Source organism: Mesoplodon densirostris, chromosome 6 (assembly GCF_025265405.1).
Source record: "Mesoplodon densirostris isolate mMesDen1 chromosome 6, mMesDen1 primary haplotype, whole genome shotgun sequence".
Taxonomy (NCBI): Eukaryota; Metazoa; Chordata; class Mammalia; order Artiodactyla; family Ziphiidae; genus Mesoplodon; species Mesoplodon densirostris.
This window is the reverse complement of record NC_082666.1, coordinates 133,341,045-133,362,745: the sequence shown is the minus strand read 5'-3', so window position 1 is coordinate 133,362,745 and position 21,701 is coordinate 133,341,045. Positions and strand designations below refer to the sequence as shown.

The following is a 21,701-nucleotide window of genomic DNA, read 5'->3' as shown; positions in this document are numbered from 1 at the left end:
CGCCCACGCCTGACAGGCCTCTCAAAGCCTGGCTCCCACCTGCCCCGCGGCTGCAGGTAACTTCACACCTGACCAGATTCCAGAAGCCTCGGCACTTAGCACAGTCTACACTGCATCACCACCAGCTGCACCCTTGCCTCATTCATTTGGCCAAAACAAAACATGAGCTGCTTCAGGGGTGAAGTGATGGTAAACTCACCGTATACACCTCACACCAGCGAACACAGTAAATACATGTGATCATTCTTTGTTGTTTTTGTTTTTGTGGTACACGGGCCTCTCACTGTTGTGGCCCCTCCCGTTGCGGAGCACAGGCTCCAGACACGCAGGCTCAGTGGCCATGGCTCACGGGCCCAGCCGCTCCGCAGCACGTGGGATCTTCCCGGACCGGGGCACGAACCCGTGTCCCCTGCATCAGCAGGCGGACTCTCAACCACTGCGCCACCAGGGAAGCCCCATATGGTCATTCTTAATAAGCATGCCAAGTGACTAAAATAAAAGTCCTGACCGTATAGGAAAACTACTTTTTAAATGGACAAAGCTCCTCAAAAAGGAATGAAATTCTGACAGACACAGGTTACAACATGGATGAACCTTAAAAACATTATGCTAAGTGAAATAAGCCGCACACAAAAGAACAAATATACAATTTCACTTATCAGGTTTGCAGAACAAACTCATACAGTCAGCAAGTAGAATGGGGGTTGTCAGGGGCTGAGAGAGGAGGGAACAGGGAGTTAGTGTTGAATGGGATGATAAAAGAGGTCTAGAAGTGGATAGTGGTGATGGTTGTACAACAACGTGAATGTACTTATTAATGCCACTGAATTGTACACTTGGAAAAAATGGTAAAAATGGTATTTGATCACAAATTTAAAATTAAGATAAGTGAATTTAAAAGTTAATGGAAAGATGAAAGAAAGAAAAAGGAAGGAAGGAAGGAAGGGAGGGAGAACGGAAGGAGGGAAAGGGAGAGAGAGAGAGAGAGAGAGAGAGAAAGCACGGAAGGAAGCGAGAAAGAGGAAAAACCATCCAAAGCTGCGCGGTGCTTGGCTGCTGGGATGCATCTCCTGCCCCCTCTGGACAGAGCCCTGGGGTCACTGTGGGACGTAGAGTGGCTCACAGACCTGGCCCTAAATAGGCCTCGGCCTCTTGGTGGCTGTGTGACACTAAATGAATTTTTGGTGATAATGACCAGGGTGGAATTTGAGAAAAAGACGCTTGCTGTATAAAGAAGCTTCACTGACATCCCAAGGGCAGTCTTCCCGCTCTGGGCTAAGGTATCTGGCTTCTGACTAGACGAGCACTTGCAGTCTTTTATTAGCACAAATTTTCTATTTCCTTAATTTTTCTGGTCTCTCTCATGTTCTCTGTAGTTCGTGCATTTTTGTTTCTAAGCTCTCCTGGTTTAGCCCAAATTGTACCCCCTGGGACTCTGGGAAGCACCCTGTCCAGCTCCCTGGCCTTCACTGCTTTCTGCCAGGTGCCACAGCAAACTGCGATCCAATTAAGTACGTCACTGGCAAAACCAGACTCACTCGCTTTGTAGTTTGCTTGAAGTCCGAGTGAATTATGTCCATTGCTTCACCCGGTGGGTTCACTGTCACGGGCTCAAATTAATCATGCTGTTTAAGCCCGACTGCCTTTCTGTAAATCTCTCTCTATCCAATTTGTATGTTTCTAAGCATTCTAGCCAAATCCCTCATCAAAGATCAGAGGTTCTTTGCCAATTCACCAGATGGGCTTATAGGTATGTGGTTATCAGTTTAATTCCTAAACTTAAAAATATACGGAGATGACCTGCTGTGTCTCCTTAAGCCCTTTATCTGTAATTTTCTTTAAGTAGGAAAAAAAACTGTCACATGCCCTTTCTTTTATTTGCCATCCCTTCTGAAATATTTTATTTCTACTTTCTCTTTGCAATTTCCTAATTATACTTTTCCCAGTCTCTCCAAGAGCCTAAAACATCTATTATTTCCACTGTCATCAATTCTATTCTGCCTCCAGGATATAACATTTCTTGCTTGTTTTCTTCAGTCTCTCTAACAAACACAAAAGAATCCTTTTGTTCCTCAGAGAACACTCTCAGCTGACACCAAGATCTGTCAACACACCTCCAGGCTCCTCCTTCCTTATTGTGAGATGCTTATGTCTTTCTCTCCTGAGAATGCTTCTTCCGCCTAACAGCACTGGGCACCCTGGTCCCATTCTTTCATTTGAGATTTATGGGGCAGGGTCATGGTTTGGGAGGAGATTTTATTCCTGTTCTCATTCTCATCTGTAGATGAATCCTATCTCATACTGGACCGATGTTAGACACTGAAAAATATTCCAGTGAAATTCTACCAGGAAAAATTCTACCCAAAGAACCTCAGGCTTCTGCGCTTTGCGGGGGCTGGAGTCGTGATTTTTAGATTGTGAATCAAGGCCTCTGAGATCCTGAAATGCTTCCTGAATTAGACTGATATATGACAGTTAATCTTCCCTGCATTTTTAGCATGAAGTACTTTTTATTATGTTGAAAGTTCTGAAATACTGAAACAGGCAATCCCTAAATGATGTCCTCGGTAGTTTTTGAGTAAACAAAAACTTTCATTCCCGGTGGACAACAGGATAATAGACTGTTTTCCTATTCTACTTGTTTCCACACATTTTTCCTGTTGTTTTCATAGTCAGGCAGACCTAAGAATCCAAGTTAGATACATAACATCAGCCACGCTGTACGAAGGCAAAAGGGCTGGGAAAAGTCGGTCAGGCTGGCTATTATATTCAGTATTCCAGTGAACATATGGATTATAAAAATATAAACGCGGGGCAGAAATTCTCTCCCAAGAGCACTTTCCCACTTGTAAAGATGGAAATGGTGCTATACAACACCCGGAAGAGGATCCCAGCACACCGTGCCCCCTCCGTTCCCACCAGTAAACCCTCCCCGCTCCCTGCCTGAGGGGCAGCCTGCCCGTGAACCGCTGTCACCTGCCTGCACCCGAGGCCCCTCCTCTGCAGATGCTCTGGACAGCAGGAGCCTGCTGTGAGCAAGGAGCTCCTTGAAGAGGAAGGGGCTGGGATGCAGAAGCTCACAGACTGGGCACATGTGGCGTCTGGAGAGGAAGGTGTGCTCGGGAAAGTAAAGTGTCACTCGGAACAGTCACGCCGCCACCACAAATGACAGGGGAGGGGGGAGGCTCAGGGCTCGGGGGGGAAACTGCACATCAGTGTCTGGGACTGAAAGAAAAGAAACCAGCTGCTGGACTGGCACATAGGTGCGATCCCTGGAAAGCAGAGAAACACCGCAGAGAAGAGCGAGACTCTCAGAATAAAGGATGGCGTGAATCTGGGGTAGGATTTCAAGGCTTTACTGAGAGCCCCACAGATGAGGGGAAAGACACAACGATCCTATCGGCGGGACAGGAACACTTTTCAGGGTGACGTCTCATTTCAAAACCGGTTCCATAAGGGTCAGAAATACATGAAATCATTTCACTTCACCGTAAAAGTACACAGTAAATTGTGTATTTTGTACTCAAGGTGCATAGATTGTTTGACGAATTCTTCCCCAGGTTATTTCTGAGTAATAAAGTATATGCCCCCCCAAGTCGTCTGAATGAAAGCCTCAGATTTTGGTGGGTACAAGTGTTCATCTGAAATACAGCGTTAAGGTGAATTTCAGTCATTTGAAAGTATAACACTTGATAGTAGTTTGTGAATGAGTAACAGAAAAGGCTGCCCCAAAGGCAACACCTCCACAAACTAGAAATTTGCTTTATTTATGAGACGCAGGGACAGAGGAGGGAATAAAGCTTACAGACACAGACGGCACCTCGTAAAGCACGTATTTATATATTTCTGCATTATGGGAAAACAGTCCTGTCTTTAGTGTACTTCATGGTGTCTTCCCGGGCAATGAACTGTGCCGCGTTTCTAATTCATACGATCCTAGTAGGTTTTTGTCTTATTTAGTAGATTTTCTCTCCTAATGCGCTCCTAAGAGCCCCAGCAGCGGAATCAGACAGGGTGGCTCCCGTGTGTAAATTACGGTGACTCAGGGCCACAGTCACGGAACAGGGCTCGGCGTCCTGCAGGTATCGGAACCCAGTCAGCGGGTCAGGAGGGGGTCAGGAGGGGGTCAGCCCAGGAGAACTCGGCCGCCCTCTGGCTCGGGAAGCATCCAAAGAGGACTGTGAGTGGGCACGTCCTCGAGGTGCTTCACAACTAGCAGGTCGTGACGTGAACCTCTCAGGAAAATGCCAAATACGAAACGAGGGCGGAGGGCTGGCCCTGAGCGAAGAACGAGAAGGAGCGGGGCCAGGGCGGCGGTGACCCACAGCCCTGTCGGGGACAGTGCTGGAGACACGGATGGAAAGGGGGTCACAGCCCTGCGGGGCGAGAACACGGAGCGAACGGCAGAGGGGGAGCCCGTCACCCCAGGGGGCCAGGGGCCAGGCTGGCCGTCACCACGGACCCAGGGAAGGGGACGTGAGGCCCCCCGGACACCGCAGACCTGCTGGCTCCCCGGTGGCCGTGACCGTGGACTCACCTTTCACAGACTGCAGGCCTCGCGTCACCGGCCGCAGGGCCCAGGGACGAGCAGGGCTGCCGCGGTGGTGGCGCCACCGGGGCCGAGTCCAGGGAGCAGGTCCGGCGCTGCGGGCCGGGGGCCGGGGCCGGCGTGTCGGCATCACAGGGCCCGGGGCAGGCGCAGGGGGCACAGGGGGCCCCGGGCAGCAGCTCGGCCCCCGGCTCGACATCCAGGGTGGGCGAGGCCGGCGGTGACCCCCGTGGCTTGCGCTTGGTGGAGGCTCCGGAGAGCAGCTTCAACAGTCCCTTTCTCTCTTTCTAGAAAAAAAGAAAAAAGCACGAGAGTCGAAGACATGGTTCCGTTGCTGCAGTTTCAAGTTCTGATGTAAGCTTTCGAGGGGCGCCTGTGGGTGTCTGGGGACTCTCGGTCCGGATCCCGGGGGCCATGTGTTCACCTGCCCTTGGTCTCCCCCGTACCCGCCTGGGCATTTTCCCTCGTTCTGGACATTCCAGTGCTCATCAGCATCCTCCACAGAGCAGGTAAGACAAGCAGAGAAAAATGATGAGAAACCCAAATCCAACCTATTCACTTCTCAGGCTTGCTGAAGGCAAAGTGGCACTTTAGGACCAAATGGAAATTTCAGATGACGGCTTTAACTTCCTGAAATTCTGCTGACCCGAGCTCTAATTCTTGTGTGCGGAATTAGCATAAACCTGTTCCCATTTCTACAGCCACAGACCTGACGCTTATCATTTACAGGGGTGATGTCTTTTATTTTTGTCCGTGCCGCGCGGCACGCAGGATCTTAGTTCCCCAACTAGGGATCGAACTCGTGCCCCCTGCAGTGGAAGTGCGGAGTCTTAACCACTGGGCCTCCAGGGAAGTCCATGGAGGGGATGAGTGACGTTTTGATCAAAGTGTTCACTTGTCACCACCTTGATGAAATTAAACAAACCAATAATAACAGAAGTCAAACCATTTCTATTGTGCAAGTACTTCCTTGATTAAAAAGCCAAAAACAACTCCACAAAATTAGAAAAACAAGCTTCAGTATAATAAAAAACATTTTTGTGTCTCTTTTTTGCAAGCAAGCATACAAATAAGAATTTTTCCTAGCCATCCCGTGGCTCTTGGTCTTTGCTCTGCTAGGAAACCAGACAGAGGGCTGGCTCTCCTCCGTGCCCAGACCCCAAGTGTCAGTGTTCTTCTGATGCCCAAGCACAGGTTAACAATCATCACTTTAAATTGTCTTACTAAGATATCAACTACATCATCAGGTCCTCTGACTCAAAACACGGCCTGAGAATAAAACAATTCAGAGAAATAATTCTTTTTTTTTTTTTTTTTTGCGGTACGCGGGCCTCTTCCCGTTGCGGAGCACAGGCTCCGGACACGCAGGCCCAGTGGCCATGGCTCACGGGCCCAGCTGCTCCGTGGCATGTGGGATCTTCCCAGAATGGGGCACGAACCCGTGTCCCCTGCATCGGCAGGCGGACTCTCAACCACTGCACCACCAGGGAAGCCCGAAATAATTCTTTAGAACACGCTCCAGGCAAACTGGGATTATTAAGGTCCACTAACAGGGAAGCAGAATTATGAGGGGCCCTTAAGGAGAGAGAACACTGAGGAAGTTTTCCTGAATATTGAGTTAATAGAACACTGAGGAAGTTTTCCTGAATATTGAGTTAGTTCAGACTCAGTAAAAGCCCCCTGGGGGAGGCATAATAACACAGTTTCATTAGAAGCAGGCTGGCAGAAAGAGGAAGAAACAAAAGTAATCATGTATCAGATGAACAAGCATCCCAGGGGGTCTGCACCCCCAGGCCCCATTTAGCTATCGCTGCCCACAGCACCTGTAACCCCCGGGGCAAGAATGAAGGGGGGAGGGGCGGGATGTGCTGGACCATTTCTGTTTGTCAGGGGCTCAGGCTGCAGAGCTGGCGCATCAGCCCCCCAACCCTTCCCCTCCCTCCTGAGGAAGGTCCTCTTGCATCTTTAGTCAGGCCGGGCCTCAGCCGCACCTCTCTGGCTTCTGCTTCACCCGTTCACCTTCCATAGGGCCATGTGTGCACTGCAGTGAATGGTCCCACATCCTTGGCCAGGTACCCGAGCCTGCAAGTCCTACGGCGCCAGTGCCGAGAGTAGGACGCAGATGAGCTGGCAGAGGACCCAGGGGGATGGGAAGCAAGCTGGCCGGACCCAGGGCTGAGGGAGGAGAGGGCAGTCTGCACTCCACAGGGCAATGGTGATTCCATCTACACGGCGGCCTGTGACGGGGAAGGACACACCTGTTGGCACATCTGCGCCTCCTCTGAGGGGGCCTGGGGCCTCGGGGCGGATACAGGAGCTGGGAAGAACGTCCAGCCTTGCAGGTCCTCAGCGGTTCCCGCTGGGACATCAGGACGCACACGAGAGCCCAGGGACCCCACAGGTCCACTGAGAACACAGTCCATGATAAACTCGGTCTCAGGAAACCACCGCTAAGACTCTGCCTAAAAGCTCAGTCCTGATGCCAGGGAAACAGTTGACTGGATGCCTCTAGGGGAACAGCCTCGAAAGTGATTAAGAAGAAAGGTGACTTTGTTCCTCTGAAGGGTCACACACATGAAGTGCAGCTCCAGTGACTTCCAGGGGGTGGGGGTGGGGGTGGGGGTAGGGGAGGGGATGGGGGGAGGGGGAGGGGATGTGTGGGGTGGGGAGGGGGTGGGGTGGGGTGGGGGTGATGAGGAAGGGGATGGGGGTGGGGGAGGGGGTGGGGGTGGGGATGAGGAAAGGGATGGGGAAGGGGTGGGGAAGGGGATGGGGATGGAGGTGGGGGTGGGGATGGGGAGGAGATGGGAAGGGGCGGGGAAGGGATGGGGATGGAGGTGGGGATAAGGATGAGGAAGGGGATGGGGGGATGCAGGTGGGGATGGGGCACTGGCATGGAGGGACGCTACCCGGGGTCCAGTAGCCGGGCTGTGAATACCATATTCCAGTGTTTCCATGTTAGCAGAACACTGAGCCCCTTGAGGGAATTTTGCAAACTCAGACATGTATCATTAAGGGCACCTTTGTTTCTCAAAATACAACAGCAGAAATGAAAACTACGGATGAATTAATAACAGCTACACTTCAGCAAAGCAATTTTTAAAATGTCATGTTAGCATGCACGGAAAAGGGCATACCTTTTAACATAAATCTTAATTCTTCTCCTGTGGGTTTTTCCAAGAAACTATTCCTAGATGTATAATGTTTTTGCTGTCATAATTCCTCTTCAGAAGATTTCATCATTTAAAATCACATCTCATATGAAAACAAAAAGCTATTTGGGTCAGGAAATCATCACCAGATAGCCAGAAAGAGTTTCATACATAAACATAATGTCTGAACATAAAGTTAATAAGTCTGTATTAGTCATACAGCAGAGGCAGGGGACACTATGGAAACGCCACGTCAGAGCTCCTTCCCAAGCAGAAATGAATTGCACTTGAACTACTCACCATTACCCACACCCGAGCCTGTCTTCCCCTCTGGTCTGCTGTGCCCTGAGATGCACACAGAACGTAGCAAGAGGGAGGCTTCTGGGCCTTTGGTATCAAAAATCTACGTCGTCAGGCCCCCAGCGATAAGAGGTGCTGTTCACGGGTAAGCCACCTCCGACACCTAATTCACACCATCGTATGATGATAATCACTCGTTTTTTAAGCGACTATTTACTGAGCATCGAATGTGATGCCTCAGTGCCCTGGGCTCTGGGATCACAGCAGTGAACCTGCAGCAAGAAGCTCACACCCTCCAGCAGAGACGCAGCCCTGCGGGCACACAGGCACTCACAGGAAACCCAGCAGGGCCGGGGGAGGACGACGGGGTGCTGGACCCAGTGGACGCGCAGCTCAAGAGGCATCGTGCATGGAGAGAGGGAAAGGCCACGTGAGATTCCAGACGTGGTTAAACACCACTGGGCTCAAGAGCCTTGCTCAGTGCTGCTACGAGTCTCCACGCTTGTTCCTGATACCCACCTGATGGAACAGGAATCATACTGGCCCCACCGCCTAAGGCTCACCAATGGTCATCACTGTCAGGGGTGACGTGGGCTTTCATCCGAGCCCACCCTCCTCTCCGGTGAGCTCAGTGCGGCCACATCTCTGGAAGCACCTCTGCTCTGGGGACCGTCCACCTGGGCTGCAGGCCACAGAGGCCAGGGGGCCGAGCTCTGCGGGCGGATCTGGACCTTCCAGACCCAGCTCAGCGGGAACTTCTTCTCCTTAAGACAACGGAACAGTTTCAGATGAAACTGTTTCAACGAAACAGCCAAGCCACAGACTACGTTGTTTCTGACAGCGAAAAACGAGCTGGGAGGAAGGAAGATCGTGGAGCCAAGAAAGCCACGAGCAGGGACTTCAGGACGAGGGTTCAAGAGAGAAGGAAATGAGCACATAAACCCTAGATGGATGCTCCAGTTAAGAAACCCAAGAATGGGGCTTCCCTGGTGGCCAGCGGTTGAGACTCCGTGCTTCCAATGCAGGAGCCATGGGTTTGATCCCTGGTCGGGGAACTAAGATCCAGAGGGCAAAACATAAAATTTAAAAAAAGAAAAAAAAAAAAAAAGAAACCCAAGAATAACAGCAAGGGTCCTCAAGCATCGGCACAGTGACAAAGAAGGGGACAGTTGTTAGGGATCTGGGCACTAAACTGGACGTGTAGGAAAGCCACCTTCCAGGAAGGTGTTCCGGGAGCCTGGGGACCAGCAGCACTCGGCTGGTGGGCTTGGGAGCAAAGGACAATATGGGGAAGATGCTCTCAGCACCCGAGGGACTAAGGAGGTGGGCGGAAGAGGAGGGCGTCAGATGGATTCTTCTCTTCTCCTGTTGTGAGATCAGGACAGCTGAGCTAATTAAACCATCAGGCTTTAATTAGAGGCCATTAGACAAGCTCTAAGCAAACCAGCCCTCCGCCTGCAGACGCCTCAGGGTTGAGAAATCCACACCCAGGACAACGAGTCACAGAGGACTAGTCCTCCCCAAATAAGGTGACACTTAACCTGTAGCCAATCACATAATTTCTCTGCTTTGTTTCCCCATCTTCTCTATAAAAGCCTGGCCCTCAGCTCCTGGCTGGTGTCTCCTGACCACTCCCATTGGGGCACTGCCTGATTTGAACAGAATTTTGCTCAAATCAAACTGTTATATTTTTTAAATGCCTCAGTTATGTTTCAACAGAACTCAGAGTTTATAAGAACAGCCGATTATATAATTGGTGCTAATGAAAAAGATTTTATTTCTAGATGAAAGCTTAAAAGACCAAAATAATATTTGCTATATTTTGGTATCTAGGGGAAAAAAGCATTTATACACTACCATATTAGTGGTTTTCTTTGAAACCCTGGATCACATTTAGGTTTTAGATGTCTGGATCTTCTCTAACTTCTAAATAAATATGCAGAAGTTAAAAAAGTTTATAATTAGAAAACAATAAAAAATGTATATACATATACATGAGTATCTTATAAGGACTGAGAAATACATTTGCCTGGAGACGAGCTGATCAAATAATGAAGTCTTTAAATGGAGCATGAAATTAGAAAAATGTCCAGATAGGCGGTTAAACTGATAACCGTAAAAGCTATCAGAGGTCTTACAGAAAGAAGAAAAACAGTGGTAGAAACGCTCAGAGTTTCAAACAAGAAAAAACTGAGATGATGTTTGGAAACATATGACAGAGCTTCCAATACCTATTTATCAAACCACACAACAGTTACCGACAGAGTTAGCTAGAGATTTCACGTCGGGGCAAAAATACATTTCTGAGAGTTGGTGAGCGAGGACTTCCAGACAAAATACTGCTCAAGAGGAACGGCTCTGAGCACACGTGGGAGTGACCCGCCATGTGGGGCAGCCGGGCAGCCCCCCAGAGGGCCCCCGTGTGCAGAGAGAAGGGCACGATGGATGGGCCCGCATCTGGGGGTGAGTTTATGTACATGGGTGATGCCGATCACAGAATGACAAGGAAGACAGAAATAATGAGGGAATTGTCAGAAACCTAGAGAGTGGCTGCAAGTCCCAACTAAAACTAGAATCTCTGATACACTTGGAATCTCGGATACACTTTTCCCTTGACTTGCTGATGATTTTTTTTCATATTTATTTATTTGTGTATTTGGCCGCGTCGGGTCTTAGTTGCAGCACTCGGGATCTTCTGTTGTGGTGGGCAGGCTCTTCATTGTGGAGCACGGGCTCTAGGGCGCGAGCTCGGTAGTTGCGGCGCTTGGGCTTAGTTGGCCCGCGGCATGGGGGATCTTAGTTCCCCGACCAGGGATCAAACCCACATCCCCTGCACTGGAAGGCGGATTCTTAACCACTGGACCACCAGGGAAGTCCCTGACTTGCTGATAATTTAATCTCACAGAAAGCCGAGCTAACTGCAACGTAGGGTCTAACTCTGGTCACCTGGGGGAAAGGCAGAGCCCAGGGGCCCAGATGTCCAGCTGGTGAGGACTCAGAAGTAAGTGCCCACAGGACAGACTGCCCGTGGTCAGGCTTGAACTCTGAAGTGTAAAAGAACTGATTTTAAAAGTTCCAAGAAAATATATGCATGACCTGAAACTCAAAAGGAAAGATACTTCAAGAGCAATGGGAGAGCTTTCCAGAACGAGGTTCTAAGCACACAAATGCGAACTACCTCAGTGGATGAAAATGCAGAGGCACCTAAAGGCACCGATGTGATACCCCAGGAAGCGGCCAAAAGGACTCCACAAAAAGATCGGGAGAAGGGCCCTAAGAAGAACATATCACAGCCGTGGCAATTCAAGAAGCTGAAGACCAGAATGAGCTTAAACTGGCAAAAATGCTAATGACCAAAAAACAAGTGTGTGTGTGTAGGGAGTGTTGCTTAAAGTTACGCTTGAGAGAGGAAGAACAAGAGAGACACAGAGCTGCCGTTTGGGGTGGATGGTGGTCCTCAGATGCAGGAAGAAAGGGAAGGGCCACCTTCCGACGGGAAAGGAAGAACAAAGCCTCTTGACAGGAGGGAAACGGGGGAGGAGGCCGGGATTTAGAGATCAAATCACTCCTCCCCACAGGCTGAATCTACCCCAGCGGACAGAGGAAATGAACAGCTGAAACGCAACCAATAATCTGACAGGTCCTGGTGAACCTGGGATCAGGGTCAACTCAACAGGCCAAAGAAGGGCATGTCTAGTCCTCATTTTCATAAAGACAACAACACGCCTTGCAGACCATCTGGAAAATCCTAGAACAGTGTATTCGATGAAAGGTTGACTTAGGAAAGAAGTGAGACCGAGGAAGAGTCTCTTCCAGGAGATGCTGGCTATAGTCAGTTACAGCACAAACAATGGGGCAGCCGGGGAACAGTCTGGATGGAAGAACAGAGACGCTCCGATCTCATCTGGCCTCCGTCAAGCTGCCCCTGGATGTCCTGGGCAGCAGGATGGAGCGATGGGGGCAAAGTGACACTCGTGCTAATCATGGGGTCACTGAGTTTAGAGTGACTGGGACAGTCTCTTTAGTGAGCTGGGAACATTAAATGAGGTGGCAGACTTAGAAAGGGACATTTGAAATCTGTGACACAAGGAATAGGGAAAAAAACCGTAGAGCGTAGCCTTTCAAAAAAGAAGATTACCCTGAATTACAAAGGAGACTATTATTTTTCTTTCTTTCTTTCTTTTTTTCCCTGCTGCACAGCTTGTGGGATCTTCGTTCCCGGACCAGAGACTGAACCCAGGCCCTTGGCATTGAGAGTGTGGAATCCTAACCACTGGACCACCAAGGAACTGAGATCATCATTTTCTATGTAGCCCATCAAAACACAGAGCAAGGGTTTGAAGTCACAGAAGATAGGTGTGTGCTGAAGAGACTTTCTCCGAGTTGGAGGTGCCTGAAGACAGCAAGGATGCTGTGGAACCAGGGCAGGGGGGCCACAGGGGTCCAAGCAGAGGCCAGTGGCCACTTGTCAAGGATGGGGACTCAGCAGGATAAACGTAAGGGCCTTATCAGTTGCTGTTGTAACCAATCACCCCAAACTTCATGGCAAAAACCCGGTGTCAGCAGGGCTGGGTCCTTCTGGCGGCACTGGGGGAGAACGATTCCTTGCCGTTTCCAGGTTCCAGGAGCTGCCTGCATTTCCTGGCTTGCGGTCCCCTCCTCAGGACACTCTGCTCTCTGCTTCTGACCTCACATCTCCTCGGGCCCTGATCCTCCTCCCTCCCTTATATGAAGATCCTTGAGGTTATACTGGGCCCACGTGGACAATTCAAACACCTTTAAACCTTTAATTTAATCCCATCCATAAGATCCCCTTTGCAATGTAAGGAAACGTATTCTCAAACTTCAGGGATCAGGACATGGACATCCTTGGGGGAGCCATTATTCTGTCTAGCACAGGCGTGCTTCAGCCTCAGAGATTCCATGAATCCTTCCCTGGGAGGCCTGCGGCTGAAGAGTCTGCTCTCCTCTGTGACAATGGCCCTGACACACCGTCCTGGAACCTTCAAATCTAAACTGTAAAATAATTCTTCTGAAGATACTGACAAAGTTGACCATGTCAGCTTGAGTACAAGTTTAACGTAGTTAATTATAAACACTGAACAGATACCAATCTTTTGCAAAAACACTCATGTTAACTCAACAATTAAATATTAACTTTTTAGTAGCCTGTAAAGTTTATTTCCTTACAAACCCCTGCTTACAGGCTTCCCTAACCATTTAAACAGAGCGACATACATGACCACGGAACCTGGTGATGACCCTAGAGCTGCAGGCCAGCTCTGGGGAAAAGGCACGAACACTGGGGGAAGAGTCATGGTTACAATACAATTGCGCAGCATCTGCTGTCACGCTGCTCTTTCTGTGCACATCTAATCACCAGGCACTTCCCTGGTCTCCAAACGCCACCAGAAGTTAGTCTTTCAAACACAGCTTCCCACTTACATCTTCTTTCAAATTCAGGCCCAAAGGAGAGAGCCTTTTAAAAAGATGTAAAAAGATACATCTTTTAAAAAGACACATCTTTTAAAAAGATGTATCAAATTAGAAAATAATTTCCCCCCTGTATTTCAAGTCAAGAGAAAAACTATCCACAGAGATTATAATCAAACGTAGTGTAGGAACAATGAAGCCACAAGTAACACTTCTGATCAACCGTTTCTAGCCCTTAGTACATTAAGTACATTTCTGCAGGACTGTCAACCAGAAGCAAAGCCCACTAAACAGGAGGAGTGAAGGTCAGTGAGGGGGTGGGGTGGAAGCCCCCGGAGGCAGACCCCAGCTTCCCACACCAGGGTCTAACTGCAGAGAGCCCGGCCCCGGTCGCCCGGCAGGCCCTTGGGGTGGTCACCTTGCTGTCCTTGTCTGGCTTGGCCGCTGAGCCGCTGTCGGGAGAGGTGGGCGGCCCGGGGAGCATGGTCACTGGGCGACCGCCAGGCTCGGTCTCCAGGGAGGCGGCGGGGAGGCTCGGCAGGGCCGCAGAGCAGGCCAGCGGGGTGCCGACCCGGCCCAGGCTGCCAGCAGCCACGTGGGCAGGGGGGCCCATCGGGCCAGGGGGCTGGGGCGAGGCCAGGGGGTGATGGGGCAGCCCCGCGGCGCTCTGAACCTGGATGGGCGTCACGGCCGCCGTGGGGCGCTCCTGGCTGTGTGCCGAGACTGGAGAACGGGAGAGAAGAGCAGAGAGTGACTTGGACGCGTGCTGCTCGCCGACCCCGCACCGACCAGCGCACCTGTCACAGCGGTAAGAAACCACGGTGCTTTAAGAGCGCTTACTTAGTCTTGGCGGGGCCCCTGGACACCACCCTTCCAGATCCCGGGTCAGCCCCACGTCTGCTGAGAGCCTGCAAGCCCACTTCACTCAGGGACCCAGCGACACCCCTACAGGGTCAGGTCAGGCTGGCCCCAGAGCTTTTTTTATTATCATCATTCTCCCTTTTCTCAGTAACCGTTTTCCTCCCTTTGGTTATTCTGATAGAACTGAACAGTTTTCTCCAGCACTGCTACCTAAGACTCTTGGGAGGTTTTCAACGTTGTACAAAGAAGAAAGCTCTTCAAGGTCCGGCTGGGTCTGAAGCAGAGATGTGGTGAAGCTCATACCGGACACTCAGCCCGGCGATCCTCAGGCTTCCGCGCCGCCGCAGTGGTGGGAATCAGGATCATCTGATCTCGAGCACAGAAGTCACATTCTCAAGTACTATCGACATCGCTAGGGTCCACCTAATTCCCTTCAGACTCCCCATCTGTAGATCAGGCTTGAATTCACGAGCCAGGCAGGCGGAGTCAAGTAGCTGTGAGCAGACTGTGCCTGCCTGTCTCCTGACGTTATTCATTATTTTAAAGTTCCATCTGTCCTTCTCAGCATCTGTTGTAAAAGGTCTGGTGGTGCTCAGGGCCCCCTTCCCGGTGCCGCCCGCCCGGCCCCCCTACCTGTCCTCACAGCGCTGCGCGCCTGGTTGACGGTCATCTGTCCGGACACGTGCAGCAGGACCTTGGCCTGGGGACTCGTCTGGATGTGAGCTGCTGACGCCACGGCAGTGGGGACCCCGGGGCCGCCGGCCACGCCGTTCCCCGGGGGCTTCTGGGCAGGCGCTCCTGCGGGGGAAGGGCTGGCCGGTGCCCCCCCCCGACTTGTCTGGCCAGTGGTCGACATGGCGACTTTACCCTGGGAAGCACTGGTCACTGCCCTGCCGAGACAGAAGCCCAGTCCATCAGCAAGACAGGAGACAGGACAATGAACAACCATAAAAACGGTGCAGAGCTTAAAAACAGAACACGTTAGGAAGTGAACGGAACCATATGCCCAAGGGTAAGCGGCGCAGATGCAAAGAACGGTGGCCCTGAGGAGAGAACGGTCTGGAAACGGAGTCGGAGAAAATCACGCGTCACTCTGCTCAAGGACATATGGTTCCTGGTCTCAGCTCCCGCCTGAAGCTAAACATCCCCACCAGCTTCCAGGCCCTGGAGAAGCCGGTCTGTCAGATGACAGTGTCTGTGTTGACACGGCTGTGTTCATGTGCCCTGCCCTCCTCCCTAACTGCTCTGTGTACACGTGCGTGTGTGCACACACTCTGCAATGTCCCCTCTGGCTTCCTTCGAACTACCTTAACCTCATTCACGTTTCAATCCTGCCATTCCCAGCAGCCTGGCCGAAGGCTCAGGTCTAAGACCTCAGGATGCTACTGTTTCAGGTGGATTTCTTCCTTCTACGACCCTTGATTACAAAGTACGATGTCCTATTTTTTAGTAAATTCCTTATTAAATAGTCCGGACTCAGTAAAAGTTCCCTGAAGGCAGGGCTATGTGCAATGGTTCTTTTCCATTCCTCGTGTACATGCACCATTATAGAGGTACAGCCAGCTACAAACAAATATTTACTGGTTGAATTTAACTAAATTAGGTTCATTGTAGTTTTTTTTTTTTTTTTTCTTTTTGCGGTATGCGGGCCTCTCACTGTTGTGGCCTCCCCCGTTGCGGAGCACAGGCTCCGGATGCGCGGGCCCAGCGGCCACGGCTCACGGGCCCAGCCGCTCCGCGGCATATGAGATCCTCCCAGATCGGGGCATGAACCCGTATCCCCTGCATCGGCAGGCGGACTCTCAACCACTGCGCCACCAGGGAGGCCCCATTGTAGTTTTATGTAACGTATTTTTTTAATATTCTAAATTCATTTAAACAACAATTCTATAGTAACTTTCTACCAAGCAGAATACTTCATTAACTTGAGCCTCCTTATTATTTACTATGAGGAATGACAGAGAATTTACTGTCAGTAAGCTTCTCTCCAGAGACTTTTGGATAATTTGTATTTGAATCTTATGAAAATGTTTTCCTTCACTAACTTGATTTTTTGTTGTTGCTTGGTTTATCTCCCTTAGTTGTTGTGGCTTTTTGTTTGTTTTCTTCCCACGAGGGAAGATCTAGCTGCCATCTTCTGGATATGGATGTAGATTTTAACATATACCGAGAAGAAGGTTTATAGTGATGAAAAATGTGCAAGTCAAATGAAAGCTAACATTCTGTCACCATCTGCAAACAGAATGATTTTCATTTGATTAGGCTGCTGGCCAGCCTCTGAATCAAGGCCAACAGCTGACAACATGTCAGTTCATTAAACTATTTACTTAAAATCAGGGACTTTGAGAAATGATTTAACACAGAGAAGCTGGCCCATTTATGAAGAGCCAGGTGGCCCAAAACTGGGGTTTCCTCAACGACAATGCCATTACAGGTCATTGCGTTCGTTCCAAAGCTACGTTCCTCAGTGCCCAGAGAGGGGACTACCTTTAAATAAAGTGAAGACGATGTATCTATACATCTAAAGCTCTTGCTTCCCACTGTCCTCAGACACGGTTTCTCAACCTTGGTGACATTTGGGGCCAGAGAGCTCCTTTCTGCGCAGGCTGTGCCGTGCCCTGCAGGTGTCCTGTGCGTCCCTGGTTTCTGTGCGCTGGAGACCAGTAGCACCCCCACCCCGCATTGTGACCATCAAAAATGTGTCCAGACGTTGCCAAATTCCCCTGGGGAGCAAAACTGCCCTCATTTGAGAAGGGTGAAGGAGCTGTGTCATATTGAAGGAATTCTGTTTCTGACTGTACGGCAGAAAATAACTGTGAGAATTCAGAGGTGACGGCCAAGCTACGGGAATAAACGGCTGGCTTTCAGCACCTCCTCACCAGGTGACCTCAGACGAGTTGCTTAACCTCTCCACCTCTACGGGCTCAGCTGCTGAGTGGGGATCACAACAGCACATACATCAGGCAGCTGCTTAAGGACGTGGCATTAACGTGTGTGATGCATCTAGAAATCTGCGTGTCTGGCATCTCGTAAGCATCACATAGAGTATTAATAATATCGCTTGAAAATGGTGTAGTTGAGTCTTCTCACATGTAACTTAAAGCAAATAATTTAAAACCCAGTACATTTAAAAACCCAGTACATTTATTGGTAGAAACCTACAATTTCACATATATCCATGTGAAGAGTAAGCTAAAATTTTGAGAATTAGAAGGGATTTCGGCAAATACAGATAGGGATCTTTAAAATGTCGGCTGTGTAACAAGCAGTTGTAATGGGAGGAGGAATCTTGGACAGGCTGAAAACCATGGGAAAGGACAAAGCTTCTCTGTTTAGGACTCAGCAACCACTTACTCAGAGCCCTACCTTGTGACGGGGGCCACATAATTGCCAGGGAAGACCCCTATCTTGCTGGTGTGCATGGACGTGCCCTTGAACCAGCCGTCCTGGCAGCGCTCAAACACGAGAAACAGCTCCCCCTTCCTCAGCTCCAGCTCATCCTCCTTCCGGGGGGTGTACGGATAAATGGCAACATACCTAGAAGAGGAAAAAACAGCCGATTTCAAGCTGAGTAACAGACAGACCCCAAGATGCTCAAAACTCTTCTTTGGGGTTTCCCTGGTGGCGCAGTGGTTGAGAGTCTGCCTGCTGGTGCGGGGGACATGGGTTCGAGCCCTGGTCTGGGAGGATCCCGCGTGCCACGGAGCGGCTAGGCCCGTGGGTCACAACTGCTGAGCCTGTGCGTCTGGAGCCTGTGCTCCGCAGCAAGAGAGGCCGCGACAGTGAGAGGCCCGCGCACCGCGATGAGGAGTGGCCCCCACTTGCCACAACTAGAGAAAGCCCTCGCACAGAAACGAAGACCCAACACAGCCAAAAATAAATAAATAAACAACTGTGGGGTTAAAAAAAAAAAAAAAATTAAAAAAAAAAACTCTTCTTTGGCACAAAGCCTTAGATGTTTCACACAAAAGTAAACAGAAAGTACAATACTTTAAGCTGTGAGTGGCCTTGGTCACTGTCCACTGAACTGCCACCTACATAGAAAAGACAGCGGCCTCCTGACTCAGAACCGCCCACCTGGTCCTCCCGGTGTGAAGGCGACGACCCCTCCACACGGTACTCATGGGTGCGAAGGAATTCATGCAGCTTGCCAGGGTGCAAGCCTGCTGTGGGGTGTCAGGTGCCCACTGGGAAAACTGAGCCCTTCAGATGGCCCCGGTCAGAGTTGGGAAGCAGCCCCGGCAGGAACATACGGTTCAAAATCCCGCTGGGGAGCTTGGTACATGGCTGAACCCGAAGGCCGGCCGCACCCGTGTCTGTGAGCTCAGCCAGGGTAGACACGGAATTTGCAAGAGTCAAAGGCAAGGCAAGTGCAGATCGCAGAGAGCCCCCAACAGCTCCTGTGTGCACGGGACTGTGCCCCGACACGTGGAGCCCGCAGCTCGGCGGGCCACGTGAACCAGGCTCCGAGCGTCTGCTGGGTCAGTCCACACAGGGGAAAAGCCTCCAATGCCGAGCTGCATTCGGCCACGGGGAGCCCCTGAACGGGATAATGTCCAGACTTTTCACTGTAGGGGACCTGCAGCTTTGCACGCGCACACTCTACTAGGTCTGGCCTCTGCTCAGCCCCTCCCTGTTCCCAAGCATCCTTACGCAGGGGACGAAGGTGGGGACAAAGCTCTGGCAGGAGTGGCAGAGGAAGGCCGGGAAGACCCGCACTCAGCAGGCCGGCTGCCCGGTGGCCCATCCTCAGACCTACTTAGTTTCTGTTTCCTAATGAATGACACGCACGACCAAGCATACGACACCACCCTGGCACCAGCGACCCCCAGAAAGCCATTCCCCGCGTCTCTGCTTGGGCTCAGTCCACGGCCAGAAAGGCCGCCGCACTTACACGCTGGGGCGCGTCTGCGGCCGTGAGTGTGTGGTCTGGTCACTGGGTCCGGCCACGGGTCTGGAGCCCATCCCGGGAGCAGCAACAGCGCCCATGGGGGTGGCCTCCTGGAGAGGGGGCGGGGGGAGAGGAGGATTCATAGTCTGGAGAGAGAGACAAAAAAGAAGAAACAAATGATTTATGCACATCTTTCACGGCAAAGAGGAGGGAAGAGGAATCAGAAACCCGTGAAAAAAGACATCGGTGGAATCCACACAGAGCAGAAGCAGCTGCCCTGTGCAAAAGCCTCCTTGGAAAAGAGTCCTCTTTGTTACCCTTTAGGATCTTAGAGCCACAGTGACCCCTTCCCCAAACAGGTAAGTCATCACACCTGGGAGAAGGGAAAGAAAAAAATGACACAACTGCGTGTAATTTTAACATTGATGGCACTTCTAAGTGCAAAAACCAGGACCAGGACCCGAACGCCTTTCAAGGGGGCGGCTATGATGTCACCCTGCTCGCTAGGAATTAACTTGTGATTGTTTCTGCAACCCGAAACTTAAAACACCACGGAAAACAATTTAGCTGCACTGTATTGCAAACCATCCCCACAAAAGAAAATTTCCTTTGATGCCTGGTTTCCCAAAATCACACACAATAGCAAGCCACAATCCCTGGGCCATTGTTTTTACTTTTGTTTATTCTCTTCTTAGCTCTGCCAGCTTTTGAAATTTAGGACTATCGAGGCTGGTAATCTTTAACAAGTACACCGTGAGCACCTGCTGCTTCCTTCATGGGCTCTGCCGACAGGACTCCGGTGCCTTTTCAGAATCAATGGAGCAATTGTTACCTTCTGATCTATACACCCCGGATAATTCTTTAGGGTCTGGGTACCGAAACTCCTGGGAAAACAGGCACACAAAGACCTGCCCAAACCCCTACCTCGCCTGCCCTCCCCAAATCTTTGAACCATTCCACGTAAACACCGAATCAAAGGAGAAATAAAGAGGCTGAAGACTGCCCCTTGGGAGGTGTGCATGGCGTCTCCACATCAGCTTAAAAGAAGAAAAAACCCCACGGTTTCTAAACACAGGGAACAGCAATTTGTTTCTATTTTTTGGAAAAAAAAATTCAATCTCATCAACGTTTCCTTCATCTGCCTATTAACGTACACAGTTCCAGAAACAAAATCAACTGAGTAGAAAAGGATATCAAATTTCCAGACACACGCTGCAACCGTTTTACACATTGTATTTAATTTCTCGACCTCGGAGAAGGCTTTTTCCACCCTGCAGCTGCGGCAGGACACCCAGTGCAGGATAAACTGCGCATTGCGGTCCCAGGGTGGGCGGGGTCGTGGCGACAGTCACAGAGCAGGCCGCCCTGCGCCCCGGGGCAGCTCCGGGGAGGCACACACGGGCCCTGCAGCCTTTACCACCTTTAACCAGGAGAAGGCCAAGCACTTATGCCCTTGGTCTCAGAGACAAAGTGGAGACAAATCGAGATAATCCTGGTAGAAGGCTCAGCGCACCTGACCCGGGCGGGTCCTGGGCAAGGACACTGAACAGAACAGTAGCCGGAGGGCACGAAATCACCCCTGAGTCGTCTCCTCCAGTCTCTCCAGGCCTCACCTCAGAGCCGCGGAGCCGTGGGGGGCAGGTGACACAGAAGACAAAAGGAGCCCAGGCCACCCACCCCTGGAATCACTCAGAGCAGGGCCAGGGGCCCACTCGGCTCTCGGAGTAGAATTCCACCGGCAAAGGGAGCCGAGAAAAACTGCTGCGCCTTCATGGCGGTGAAACAGAGGCTGTGCTCAACTGGCCCGATGCGGAAAAAGACAAAAAAAAAGGAAAGACAGTCTAGGGAGCTGATAAAAACACAGGCCACGCTGGTGGGGACAAAATATAAGAACACATCACCTCTTATAGTTAAAGAATGCAGTAAGGGAATGTCTGGTATAGGTGACTTTTACAAAGAGTGAGTCAGGAGGCATCTGAGATCTGGCACGAGGGAGGAGGGTCTCGAAGGTCCCAAAGGTGGTGCTGCAGGCAGAACGCAGCTCTCTCTCTCACGGGTGGTGCTGGTAAAACTGGGCAGACTTCTCCCCACTGCTGGGCTGTGTATCTTCGGAGAAATGTGCACGTGTGTGTGCGCGTTCGTGGGGGGGTAAGCGCACAGAAAGACTAGCGGTTACACTCAGGCTCCCCAGCGTGGCTGCCCTCTGGGGCCGGTCAGATGCCAGGGCCCCAGCGTGTCCAGGGCCGGGCCGGCCAGGAGGTCCCGTGGGCTGCGTGGTGAAGACCCCACGCCGAGAGAATGTGGGGACGTGGACGCGCGGGAGCAACCGCGTCCTCCCATCACCGCACGGCTGCGCGCCGGGGGCCGGGACACACCCTCCTGCCGCAGCAAAGGCACCTGCGGGCTGCTGGGGGTGCAGGACACCTCTGGTCACGACAGTGCTCAGAAGCCAACATGACGCTTGTCACTGCCGGCACCAGACACTGACCTAAAGCAGCAGGGCTGGGAAGCGGGC

At 51.1% G+C, this 21,701-nt stretch overlaps 1 protein-coding gene across 3 annotated transcripts in view; it reads right to left on the bottom strand.

Annotated features, from left to right (window-relative positions):
- Positions 1 to 21,701, bottom strand: part of SH3RF1 (SH3 domain containing ring finger 1) — a 151,397-nt gene that overhangs the window by 6,842 nt on the left and 122,854 nt on the right. For all 3 annotated transcript variants that reach the window (XM_060102687.1, XM_060102685.1, XM_060102686.1), the window contains exons 7-11: positions 19,190 to 19,332; positions 17,662 to 17,832; positions 14,929 to 15,185; positions 13,853 to 14,157; positions 4,538 to 4,836 (exon numbers count right to left, since the gene is read on the bottom strand). In XM_060102687.1, the coding sequence (XP_059958670.1) occupies positions 4,538 to 4,836; positions 13,853 to 14,157; positions 14,929 to 15,185; positions 17,662 to 17,832; positions 19,190 to 19,332 (1,175 nt within the window). The remainder of the gene's footprint in view (positions 1 to 4,537; positions 4,837 to 13,852; positions 14,158 to 14,928; positions 15,186 to 17,661; positions 17,833 to 19,189; positions 19,333 to 21,701) is intronic.